Genomic DNA, 12,751 nt, shown 5'->3' with positions numbered 1-12,751 from the left:
TATCAAAAATGTATTTTTCAATCTACGGCTGACAGAGACTTTACCAGGAATTTATCGGAATTATTAAACCATCGCTTCATCTATTCCTGACTTTATCTCGTTGATTTGTAAAACCAAGATCGAACGAGATAATATCGCATTGAAATTCAATAGCTTCTTCCTATGTTCCAGATTGTAAATTGCAATAAATTTAAGATATTTGAGATGGAAATATAAATTTCTCAAATTCTACTAGACAGACACAGACTTGTGTAAAAAAATATAACTCAGTAGTTTAGATACTATCGATCGCTTCGGATACTCCAATCGTATGGAAGAATTAGAATTTATTTAGTATATTGTGATTTTTTTTAACTGAAAAAATCTCTTGGATATTATCTAACTCAAAGTATACTGTACTAACAAGTTTTTATCTTATCATTCGTATCCCATTAAAAAATGCACCTCTCAAATGTGACAGAGGCCGAGATCTAACGGAATTATCAAGCGATTGCTTTACCCACTTCCAATCTTATCTCTTTGATTCGTAAAACCAAAATCGAACAAAGCAATGCCGCATTGAAATTCAATAACTTCCTCCCACGTTCCGGATTTTGTAGTGAATGCAAGATATTTGAGATGGAAATATAAATCTCAAATGCTGAGACACAGACTGTGTAAAATATATAATTCATATAAGTTTAAATACAAAGCAGTCGATTGCTCCGATCGTGCGAAGAGTCGCGTGGAAAATTTATTTTGCGTATTGTGGTTATTTTTAATCAGATATCTCTTAGAAATTATTGAGCATCCACTCTTGGTACGCGCTTGAGCAAATCTGGATCGAACGTCGAATGGCTGAAAATAAACAGTAGATATCTGTACATGTTTGCACATTTACTTACTGATATGTCGATAAGCGCCAATCAATTAACGATTAATATAATGATAGCCCAAATGGAATAAATATTTCTCATGACTTTTATTCATGGCAATTTTCAAAAGATACCTTTATTTGAGACGACGAAAGTGCAACGCCCTAAAACTGTCAAACTCAATTTTTAGGAAATTTTTTAATCGATAAATCAAATCATCTTCGTTTCATAAGCTTTGTTTCATAATAGCTTTGTTTTACGGAGGATAAAATTTGAAAGGATGTATTGTACATATTGTCATCACATAAACGTCAGATTTGTCGCTCTTAAGTCGCGATTATTGTAGCTATTCCTGAAGAAGAGATGCACGTGTGGCTTTTGAAAGCACGTGAAGAGTCGCGCGATGTTATCAAGTACGACGAAAACGTTTTCGTCGAGCGAAATCTCTCGCATGTAGAAAGAAAAAGAAGAAAAATGTTTACCACGGACGGATTACATACTGCTGCGAGCATATTGACTCCTTTGCTGTATATCGGGCGACTCGCATGACATATTAAAGGTAGCGATGTAGAGAGAGAAGCTGATATTTGAATGACATTTCCTCTCCCGAGTATTAAGCTTGAAATTAACGCCCCGTTGAATATACACGGACAACTGTGTCAGGTTGTGAAACCTGTGGAGTTGTCTATCGGCTATGAAAACTGGACGCTCGTGTGTCCACGCGCGTAACGTGTTATATAGATACATAAAGATCCAAACGTCACACAAATGGACTTTCATCGTCGATGAATGTTCCCGTCCTATAAACGCGCAATCCGCTCGAATTTAATGCCGCCAGTAGAAAACGTAATACATTTTTGCGTGTACACAGGTGATCGTATATCACGACTTTACAGCCTGTATTGATTTTTATGCAATTTAGTCGTTCGACTCAATATTCTCTTCGACTCGCACCCTCTAATTAACTTTAATTTCTATTTTAACTCGCTTCTGCTTTACATATTAAAATTGTGTGACCTATTTCAAACTTTTATCAATAGCTCGTTATTATTTGTACATATTATATATATGTATATGTATATAATAATTTATATACATAATATTACTTCTTATATTTCTTACATTATCTAAATTTCTTAAGAGGAAAAATTAAGCAAAAATTTATTAATTACAAACATTAATCGTGCATTTTATTTTGCAACAATTGAGTATTTTTTCAAATTAAAAAATACTTTCTTGAAAAAAATTAAAATTATTTTTGTGTATTAATTTTTCTTGCATTAGAGCAAAACATTTTTAGAGTTTATATATATATATATAAACTCTAAAAATGTTTTGCTCTAATATATATATATAATGATTAATTCAATTTTTCATATTTGACAATTTTCATAAACAATAATATATTAATCGTAGAAATCGTAAAAATATAAAGAAATTTTTTTTAATAGTTTGTTATTTAAAATCATACGAAGACAATTTTCATCAAAACCTTAAATGCATGATTTATATTCATAATTAATTTAAAAAAAATGGAAAATTTTAATCGTAGAAAAATTCTCCAGTAATTATGATCTTGGGCAAATTTTTGAAATCACATTCTACAATAACTTTAATTTATCTTAGATCAAAGTGGAAAGATTATTCATATATAAAGTATCTTTTCGTTGAATAAATACATAAATAAGTAAATTGACGAAAGTCAGTACTTTCTTATAAATCTAATTAAGTTTCCGCGGGATATCCGTTACCTCGAATCCCGGAGTTTATAGCTGGGGCCTCCCTTCGCCGAGGTGAGGATGTACACGGGACTTTCCTCTGGCCCGCTGTCATCCTGCTGCGATTGTCCCTGATGATCGCTACCCGGTAGACTCCCGTATTGCGGCGCGTCCTCGCTGCGTCCCGACGCCGAGGACGAGCTCGACGAAAGCGGCTTCGTGGCGTGCGGCAGCTGGCCCTCGACCGTGAAACCGGGCACCACGCTCGCCGTCCTACGGGACAGCGAACCTGATTTTTTTCTGCCATTCGCTCGTTTCCTATACCTACGAACGTAACTTGGCACGTTTAACAATCGGCAACCGGTATTAAAAGGAATATAACTTTTATAGAAAATAATTATACATTATTAACAAAAATTTTTGGGCTATGCGGTGAAAATAACGTGCGTATTGTCATCATAATTAAGGAATGTGAATGGAGCACTGGCTATGATGTAATTTCACCTTTTGAAAAATTATCCGAATGTGGAGTTGTATTAATGGGAATTTTATGTGAATTTTACTCTCAAAAAACCAACGTATATTCGCCAAATTTAATTATTTTTTTACATTCCGCCCACAATGTGCAGCTTTTTATCTTCATTCCGCACGTCTGTTCCATTTTAGTTCCTCAATTAAGTAATTAGCTACCCACATTACACCACGTGTCATGTTAAGCAAAATAATAGGGAAATGAGTGAAAATAAAACTCTTTTACATACGCATCTCTTACATCTATAATAACATCGTTCATTATAAAAAAAAATCATTAAAAATAATAATGGAATAACCACTGGAAACTAGTTGTGTAATCATTTCACGATCTCTATTAAACTCTTTCTACCTCTGTTAAGAATATATCCTTAAAATACATCGAGAGGCAAATTCAGACACGCTCTGCGTATCTCGGAATTGTCCGGATATATGGATCTGAATCATCGAGAAAAGGAAGGGACATCGTTCTCCTCGCAGTTCTTCAGACACATCCTGAATTAACCCGATCCTGCGCTTCGTCCAGTAAGTGGGTTTAACTTGCCTGTCGGAGATGTCGCGCTCGAGGTCGATCATGTCGTCCGATATCGCGGAGACGCTCGTCGACGTGGAGGCGATGGTGACAACGGCGGCGGCGGCGGCTGTTGCGGTTGTCGCGGCGGTGGCGGTGATGATAGCGGCGGCCTCCGTCTGGCAGGGGCTGTCATGCGGCTGCTGGCTGCTCTGCGTGGAGGCCCCCGGGGGTGGGCCGCCCCTAGGCCGGCATTTCGGAAAGAGTCGGTTCAAGTCGGCGTTCTCCAAGATCAGGCTTGTCATCGCCACGGCGCGTTCATGTCTCGCAGCAGGATGTCCATTCTAACTACGGATACAGAGAAGAATGCGCTGTGTTAAATAGCCAGAAACTTTTGTCACGCAATATTACGCTGTCACCGAGCGTACTTCGAGCAATTTTCAACTGGACGAAACTTCTTCCTTTAACGTCTCGCGTCACGTTTCTATACGAGTTTGTTCCCTGATCACCTGTATTACATGAAATGATACGCGTCCGATGATAAGTTTCCTTCTCTGGAAACCGAATGATATTTTCTTAAAGTGATATCTTGCGTGATACGTGAGTATCTCTTTAATCTGTGATCCATTGATAAAAAGGTTTAGATGAATTGCATTTTATAAAAATAATGTATGACATAAATTTGTCTTAATTCATTTTAGCTAGATTTATCAATATACAGTTTTGGAAATAAAAAAAATATATGTATACATTTTTAATCTATCAATTTTTTTTTAAAATACATCTTGAGTGGAGTCGCAATATCTAATTAGAACAGATCTGAAATAAATCTGCACTCTATTTACGTCATTCAGTTCATATCTTAAAATATACATCGCACCATTTGCGTTATAATTGTGCAAAAATGAACTTACGTAAATAAATGTTTTCGAAATTAAGTAAGAAAAATACGATTTAATGACGCATGAAGTTTTATCTTGTTGCAATGTTTTGCTCGATATTGTTTTATCAATATATTATTGTAAATAAATAAACAAATACTTTTAAAACATCAAACTTTCAGTAAAAATAGGAGTAATCAATAAATATAAAAATCAATATATATAACTAAAATAATCCAAATAATTCATATTCGTGTTTATTTCTCAATTTCTGCAGTGATCCTTGATCGACTCAATTAATAAAACATTAAGAAATGTCGTACTCGAGATTGAATTTGATACACTCCAAGTAAAGTATAAAAATCTTGCTGCTTTGTTCGTTTTGATCTAATCTCGCTCTAACGACACTTTAATATAAACCTTGCGCAAATCATGATATGTATAATATATTCGCTGTGATATATAATATATATGATCTACCCTGTTTGAGAAATGTCTCCCGGGTAAAGAAGAATTGCTTTCGAATAATCTAAAGGGGTCATCGTCGAGATGTGCACTGCCGTTATTTCGAGCCTCGCTCTCTTGTGTGTACGGATGAAAAATCTCGCTCTCTTCCGTTTGCTCTAACGAGGTCGTAGTCGCGCTAGAATAACGTTCTTGCCGCTCAACCGCGACCGCCACTCGTGTCCGCGACACCGCGAAAGTGTTATACTTCATACGCCATCGTGTTCGCAGGGATTGGGAGGGGTTGACTGGGGGTGAGGAGGTGAGGTCAAGTCAGTGGTGTACACGAGGGTGAAGCATGCAGACACCGTCATACATTCCAACACGAGTCGTTGAATAAATCGACTACTTTCTTATGCTACGCGCTCAAAGTTATCGAGATAAACTTCCGAGTTTACGAGACGTAACGACACATATTGTCATGTAAAAGATTATCGCGATAATATCGACAAAATGAATCCTTAAAAATTAAAAGAAATGAATAAATCGTTGAAAAAGCGCGGACAAGTGTTCATAGGCCTATGGCCTAAAATTGTCTCAACTCGAAATTGGACTTTATTTTTAAGATTAAGATCAACTTTATGACACGATAACGAATATGTTAATTTCCAGATGGATCGAATTATTGTTTAATTTTCATATTTATAAAAATTTTAATTTTTATCCTTATAAAAAATACTTATTTTGCCAGCCATTTTCTCTGGGACGATAATTCATCATAAAGTTTATTTTAAGTAAAAAATGAAGTTCAATCTTGAGCTGGGAAAATTGTGAGCAATAGTTCACACTCTTTTTAATGAATCAAAGTCTGGAATTAATTCTTTATATAAAATATATATATGAGATCAAATTATGAAATTATTCGCAAGAAACTTTAAAGGATTATCGTTCCTTAAGCATAGAAAATATTGAAAATGCGATGAATTATCATGAAAGCTATTAATAATATTAATAATATTAATTCTAAAATATTTTCTTCTTTATCAATGATGTTATAATATATTAAATTTCTTGCAAAAATATTTACACACACTTATCTTTAATAATCTATTTGATTTTATTTTACAACAAATATTAAAAAAATCTTGCTATTTTTTTCTTTCATATCTGTTATCCGAGGATGTTTGCATTCTATAAAAATACTAGTCAAAGGAAGAATTTCCGAAAAGATTGACGCATTATTTATACCTATTTGCGTCAAGAGTATTCTTTCATTTGACAGCAAGTTCGCGAATAGAAGTGTGTTTGTATGTGTGTGTGTGTGTTTGTATTAGGCCAAGCAACTTCACCGGCGGAGTTTCTTCCTCTCGTGGAATTTGCAAACGGTTATTCCGAAACTCGAGTTATTACCCGGCCGTTATGCACAACCAACCAGCCACCGCGCGCCGCGAACTTTCCTACAGCGAATTTATTGTTATGCAGTAACTCTGATCTGTAAGCGAAGTCTCGTCGGGTACGCGCGCGATGAACTTTACGCTTTTAATTAACACCACTTTTCCCGCACGGTACTTATGGAAATTCCATGCAGCCGACGCGACGACCGTCTCCGCTGTAGGAGTTATGTTAACTCGAGTCCGTCTTGAGAGAATCCGAGGGAAACGTTACGCGTTTTAAGTCCTTACATAGGAGAATTGCGAATTCAATTTGAGAGATAGTGAATAAACAAGAATACTTCGGGTTTCGAAGTCGCACCGTTTGAAGTTTGTTCCTCGGGAAAATCTCGACGACGGAGTGTTGCTCTTATAAATATATATTTTATTTTTCGACAAGAGAATTCCGAGGATTATTCGTCCGTCTCGCGTATCTCGACGAGTATCGAAAATTGAATATGTCAAAATTGTATTGAATTCGATCATTGGTTGGGAGTAAAAACAGGCAAAATAATATTTGAAATAGAAAATAGAAGTAAATATTTAGAAAGCTTTTATTCCAATACAAATATTAAATAAATGATCAGGTATAAAAATAATAATTAATTAGTACCTTCAAAATTTTATTTAAAATATCTAATTAAATTTGCAAATTTGAAATATAAATATTTTTATTTACATTTAAATATTATATTTCAAATATTTCTCTCTTTTTTATACAAACTTTAAGCAATATCAATTAAATTATTTCTTTATTATAATATATATAAATAATAATATTGCACATTTACATGCATTTTTACGAAATTATATTCAATCTATATTTCATGCAATATACTTTCTTAAATTTCTTTTTGTGATATTATTTCGCTACTCCTGCTCCCAATTGATAGTCGAATATATTTTGCTGAAAACGAGAAATCTTTTAAAATAATATTTAAAAATAATAAAATTAAATTATTTAAAAATGATTAAATAATTTTTTAAATAAAACAAATATTTAAACTAAGCTATTTAAACGATTATATATTGCACGTGAAGTGTGTGTATCCGATTGGCAGCACTGATTGGAAGTCTATCGCAATAGATGCTCAATTTTCGACAACGTATCTTGATTTATGATACCGAAGGCAATAGGGTCAGATACGTGTATATGTGTATGAGTCATTCGCCACGCGGCTTTTAATTCATGTGTGATGCATGAGTCAGCGCTGAATTACGGGATAAAAGAGGGAATGACCGCTCGTGTATTCGTTAGTACTACATTATATCCCCGCGACATATCGACTCCGTTGCGGAAGCACATAGCTTGTGCAAGGAACGCGGCACCGTTTCCAGGCGGATACAGTTGCGTTATTAGTTTCGCATAACTGGACTCGATTTATCCTTTCGCATTCGCGCCGCGGTATATCGCGTATATCCCACAATGGTAATTTAAGCCTTAAGCCTTAAGAAACTGATCAATCATAGTCAAGTATGAAGAAAATACTCGACTGTCATTGGTCAATTTTTTAAGGCTTAGGGCTTAAATTATCACTGTAGACCCGTTTTTATCCTATAGATTTCACATGATCACTTGCACAAACCGACAAAAATGTCAAACCGTTTCATATGAAACGTACTCCCGCGTGGTTTGCAAATTTTTCCATCGAATGCAGAAGAGAAATTTACATAATGTAATAGAAAACATTGTTATTAAAATGCATTATTAACATATATATAATGTAAATTATAATATAAATTATATATACGTTCAGGGAAACGTTTTTGCGAATACACGCGAACATGTAATAGGAAAGATGACCCTCTATCACATGTTTCTCGAAATATTAATTTCTGAAGTGCCTGAATTGATGAAGTGCCTGACATATTACGTTCAATCTCATCAATTTTCTTTTTATGAGGTATACCTTATGGTATCGCATTAAATTATTATGATCAAATTATTACATCAGAAGAAGTATAATTTTATCAGAGAGATCAGACTTAAATAATAATCAAAGAATTATTGGAGAGAAAAAAATGAAGACATACATATATCTTTATAGATACCGTTGTTGTGAAGAAAGCATGATTTTTTATGTAAATAACTGTAAAACTTTTTTACAATGCGATAATAAAATACACGAAAGAATATGATTCGTCATGCGATGTCTGCATTCTATACGAATTTTCGCGAAACTTGGAAAAAGGAAGGAAACTGGCTCCTTCTTGGACGACGTTGCGAAACAATCGGAATTGCAAAAGCACGCGAACAGTGTACGTTGGCCCAAATAGCGTGTAATTCGTGCCATAGAATCTAGACTTTATGCACGTTAGAACTTGAGGGAATGAGAACATTCCGTTCTCCGACAGTGATAAAAGTATGCTCGCTTACTTGGCACGGAAACGAATCGCGACGACGTTACCAGCCTCTCGTGTAACAATGGGACCTCGATGAATCATATATGATGGGACATGTGATCACCTACTAGAATGGAGGGAAGATTACACCTGTAGAGCTGACTTTACACGGAGACAAACGTCCATAATCTCGTCCGTACATCTAACGCCTGATCATCTTCTATTGTGCTTAATCACGTGTCAAGAGATTATTGTATTCGTAACATAAAACTTTGACATATTCTTATGTTCGCTTGTTTAGCTATTTCGGCACACTTTTAGAGAATGCTACAATGACAAAAAAACTGGTAATTTCATAAAATAGAGGAATCGTGGTTGAGTAGTTCCACTTAAATTTATGGACCAATAGTTGCCGTAATAAAGATCCAAAGCGGCAGCGAAACGCGTACAGGTAGCTTAAAAATACGAGAATAGACTCTCTACGGTTTCCTTTTCTCGTTCCCCCGTTTTCAACGTGGTTTACTGTAGCCATTAATCTACGATCTACCGTTTAACGCAGGTTTAGAACTGGCCGGGGACAATGGCATACGTATAGACCGGCTGTCCCAGTAACTCTTCGTCGTGCGATTTCCATTGAAGCTACAGCGAATATCGACTTGCTCCTGTTTTCGAACTCTATCACAGGCGCTTTCTATTGGACAACAAATTTCTCATAGTTCTTAAAGAGTATTCGTTCGAACAAAAACGAGTGCGTACATTTTCGGAGGAGATTCCGACCGAAATAAATAATGTAAAATATTTTGCACGAACCTCAAATATGACATTAAAAATGTTAGAAAGAAGAGGGAGATACTTAATAGAAAAATAAAAAAAATGTATGATAGAATTCTAATTGAAGCTTTTTTAAATTGCACAATAATTATGTATTTTACATGATCTATAAAGTATCATGTGATAGAATTAAATGTTAAAATCAACTCGACATAAATTTCATTAACATAAATTTCAAAGATATAAATATATAACATTCAAGATTAAAATTTTAACAGAATTAATTTAAGTTGTGGTGATTAAGATAATTAATTATCTCCTACTTATCAAAATAGAAAAAAATAAACATAATAAATAATCAAATATAAAAGTGCAATATTTCTTCAATATAAATGTAAATAAATATAAAATTTATTGATGATTATCGTGTGTGAAATGTAAATGCGAGTACGAGAGGTTAATTTTAAGGAAACCGTGAAGGAGACCATACTTTTTAAATTGATCAAAGATTACATTCTCGGATATTTATTTCCACGGTATTCTGTACATTCAAGAGTGTTTTCTTAGCTATCGACAAAAATATCACAACTCGATAACAAAATTAATAGCTTCCATAGAATAAGACGAGTGCTGATAAAACGCTCGAAACTCACAATCTTATTATTAGATTTATATATGGAAGGATATTTTTATACAGATTTATTCCCTGGTACTTTTAAAAATGTTTTAGGGATTTGATTGAAAGTTTCTGCCGTTTTTTCAAAAAATCTAATTGCGCGAGGAGAAAGAACGAGCAACGCAAAATGCTTAATTCCGTTAATATAATTCCGCCTACATTGTTAGAATGAAGAGGAGCTTAGCCGACCTGCGAAATATCAGCCGCATGAGCGACCGCAGGTAGCCCGGGCGTTTTGTGCGCTGCCACTCTTCGTGACAAAGGTAAAATTATTTTCGCCCAGGTCGGTCGGTTGGTTGGTTAGTCGGCTTGGGAGCTACTGCAGGGTGAAACCGGTGTCGGGCTCGCTCGCGTGGGGCATTACCGCGGTATATCGCGCATGTATAAGCGTGTAAGGGAGCGAGAGGGCAGAGGGCCGTTGGGGGCGCACCGAGGGTGGTCGAACGCGAGGAAGCGAGAGGGTGACCGGGGGCGAAAGAGAGCGGTAAAGGGAAAAAGAGAGAGAAAGAGAGATAGAGACCGAGGACGAGAGAGTGGGAACGAGAGGGTGGGAACGAGAGGGTCTGGTCTGTGCTTCGCTGAGCGTGGAATCAATAGGGGGTCACTGGCACCAACAGATACAATCGGCACATTTTGAATCCCGCCGCGCTGCGCCGCGACGTACGTTGAGCGTTCGTCTCGTGCTCTTTAGAAAAAAAAAATAAAATAAAAAAGGAGAAAGAAACGCGAACGAGAGATCGTTTTTAGACCGGCCTTTGGGGGAGAAGGATCCTTTTTCCCTTTTCGCGACGATGGCGCGCGCAAAGAGGCATCCGACCGAAGTGTCGTGGCCTCCGATCGATTGTCTCGTGCCGCAAATTCGTCTGCGTTTTGGGTATCTCCCTCGGATAACCGCGCTGCAGGCCAAGTTTGTTCCCGAGACCTTCTATAAACCTTCCATAACGATCGTCGTCGACCGCGGGGAGGAATCGCCAACCCTTTTAGACGATGGCGACTCCACTTGCTGTCTCATTCCATAAATCTGCGGAAGCTTTAATGTCAGATCGATGATGAAGAATATAAATTGGCAGTTCACGTTTTAGGATTTAATCGATAAATGTTAATTTTCGACGCTGATTCGATTTGAAACTCATCAGCAATAAACTTGGAAATAGCGCTATATATTTACGAAACTCACACAGCGTCCTTAAAATATTCTCTACTCTGTAATAATAAATGGTAATCGCGATCTAGCATTGTAAATTATAAAATGAATAATTTTATAAATTTTTGCGAATTAATGGTCACATTCGCGTTTCGATAGCGACAATGAGAATGCATCGACATTATAAAATATTGATACTTAGAAACTAAAAGCATCGACATATTCAAGATATCCGTGTAAAATATTGACATTTTTCAAGATGTCGATGGACTAAAGTATTGATATCTCCATATTCAACATGTCGACATATCTGTTACACGTTTGAGTCGCGTGGAGCCTCGGAGGATGTAAATTCGTAAGCGTTTGGTTTCGTGCCAATATACGATACGTTTTAATTTATGTACCTTAGCAACGTAGATACATTCTCTTGCTGGCTATCCGAAGGCCGTAATTACGGCAATCGCATTAACCTTATTTTCGACTCTGAGAAATATATGAATTACAATTGCGATGTACAATACAAGGAGAAGATGGAGGAGTGGCTTGTTTTTGTAAAACTAACATGGATTGTTAGTCATCCATCGTACATTAATCAGCCATCCATTTACCGATTCCTTGTCGAGCTGGAAATCGATTAGCTTTCACTAAAAATTAAACATCACTTCTGTCATAACTATTAATTCTTGAAGCGAGATTTCAATTTAGTGTCGAGTTAAAATTGAAATTTCACTCAAAGTAAAGCTTTTATGCTCGCTTTGCTCTTTCGTGTAATAACATGCGTACCTTATTTCGTTGTAAAGACAACAGTTGTACGAGAGCTAAACAGCAATAAAACTTAATTAGTGTATGTTTGCTGATCGCACAAATTAAATTGAAATATTACAAGCTGATAATCAACCGACTTTTCTCGATGAACGCTCATTGTTTATAATGTTTGTTTATTCTTTCTTTTACGACTACCGCATATTCTGCAATGTTTTTTAATATAAAAACTTGCGATACAAAAACGCGATCGAATGTACCATCCAATTCTTTTTTTTTACAAAAAATTGAAATTTCTCGTTAAAAGAGCTGGGAGCTTTGGGAAGAATATCGTTCTCTTTTTACAAAAATCAAAACCACCCGTGTTACACTCAATTTTATTCTCTGTATAGAGAACCGAATATCTGTACATCGTCCTCTTTTTACAAAAGCCGAATTTATGCAATATCGAATAAGTAAAGCTATACAGCTTGACGTGTAGGACGCAGTTTTGCATCGTAGTTTTTCCTTATTACACGATCCCAATCTCGATTCTCCGCATTCTGCGATTCCATAAAAAGCCGCGGTTGGCTCCTTGGATTTCCACAAATCCAATGAATTTCAAATAATCCCGCTTCTCATGGCCACTTAAGATTATTGACATTCGCCGTGGCGACGTTTGAAATGCCCGACGCGTTTCCATAATC

At 36.0% G+C, this 12,751-nt stretch overlaps 1 protein-coding gene across 24 annotated transcripts in view; it reads right to left on the bottom strand.

Annotated features, from left to right (window-relative positions):
• LOC145961903 (uncharacterized) overlaps positions 1-12,751 on the bottom strand; it is a 47,310-nt gene that overhangs the window by 21,126 nt on the left and 13,433 nt on the right. For 18 of the 24 annotated variants that reach the window (XR_014435742.1, XR_014435743.1, XM_083082469.1 and 15 more), the window contains 2 exons: positions 3,648-3,962; positions 2,606-2,896 (listed from right to left, as the gene is read on the bottom strand). Coding sequence is in view for 22 of the 24 variants with exons in the window: in XM_083082469.1 (XP_082938595.1) it covers positions 2,606-2,896; positions 3,648-3,919 (563 nt within the window). In the remaining 2 variants the exon portion in view is untranslated. The remainder of the gene's footprint in view (positions 1-2,605; positions 2,897-3,647; positions 3,963-12,751) is intronic. The other 6 variants (XM_083082477.1, XM_083082473.1, XM_083082475.1 and 3 more) reach the window with 2 other exon arrangements.

The sequence above is a fragment of the Camponotus vicinus genome, unplaced genomic scaffold (assembly GCF_025532165.1).
Source record: "Camponotus vicinus isolate PSW18456_S1 unplaced genomic scaffold, iyCamVici1.0 SCAF_11, whole genome shotgun sequence".
Classification (NCBI taxonomy): domain Eukaryota; kingdom Metazoa; phylum Arthropoda; class Insecta; order Hymenoptera; family Formicidae; genus Camponotus; species Camponotus vicinus.
The sequence above is the reverse complement of the archived record's forward strand: the minus strand, read 5'-3'. Positions and strand labels throughout refer to the sequence as shown.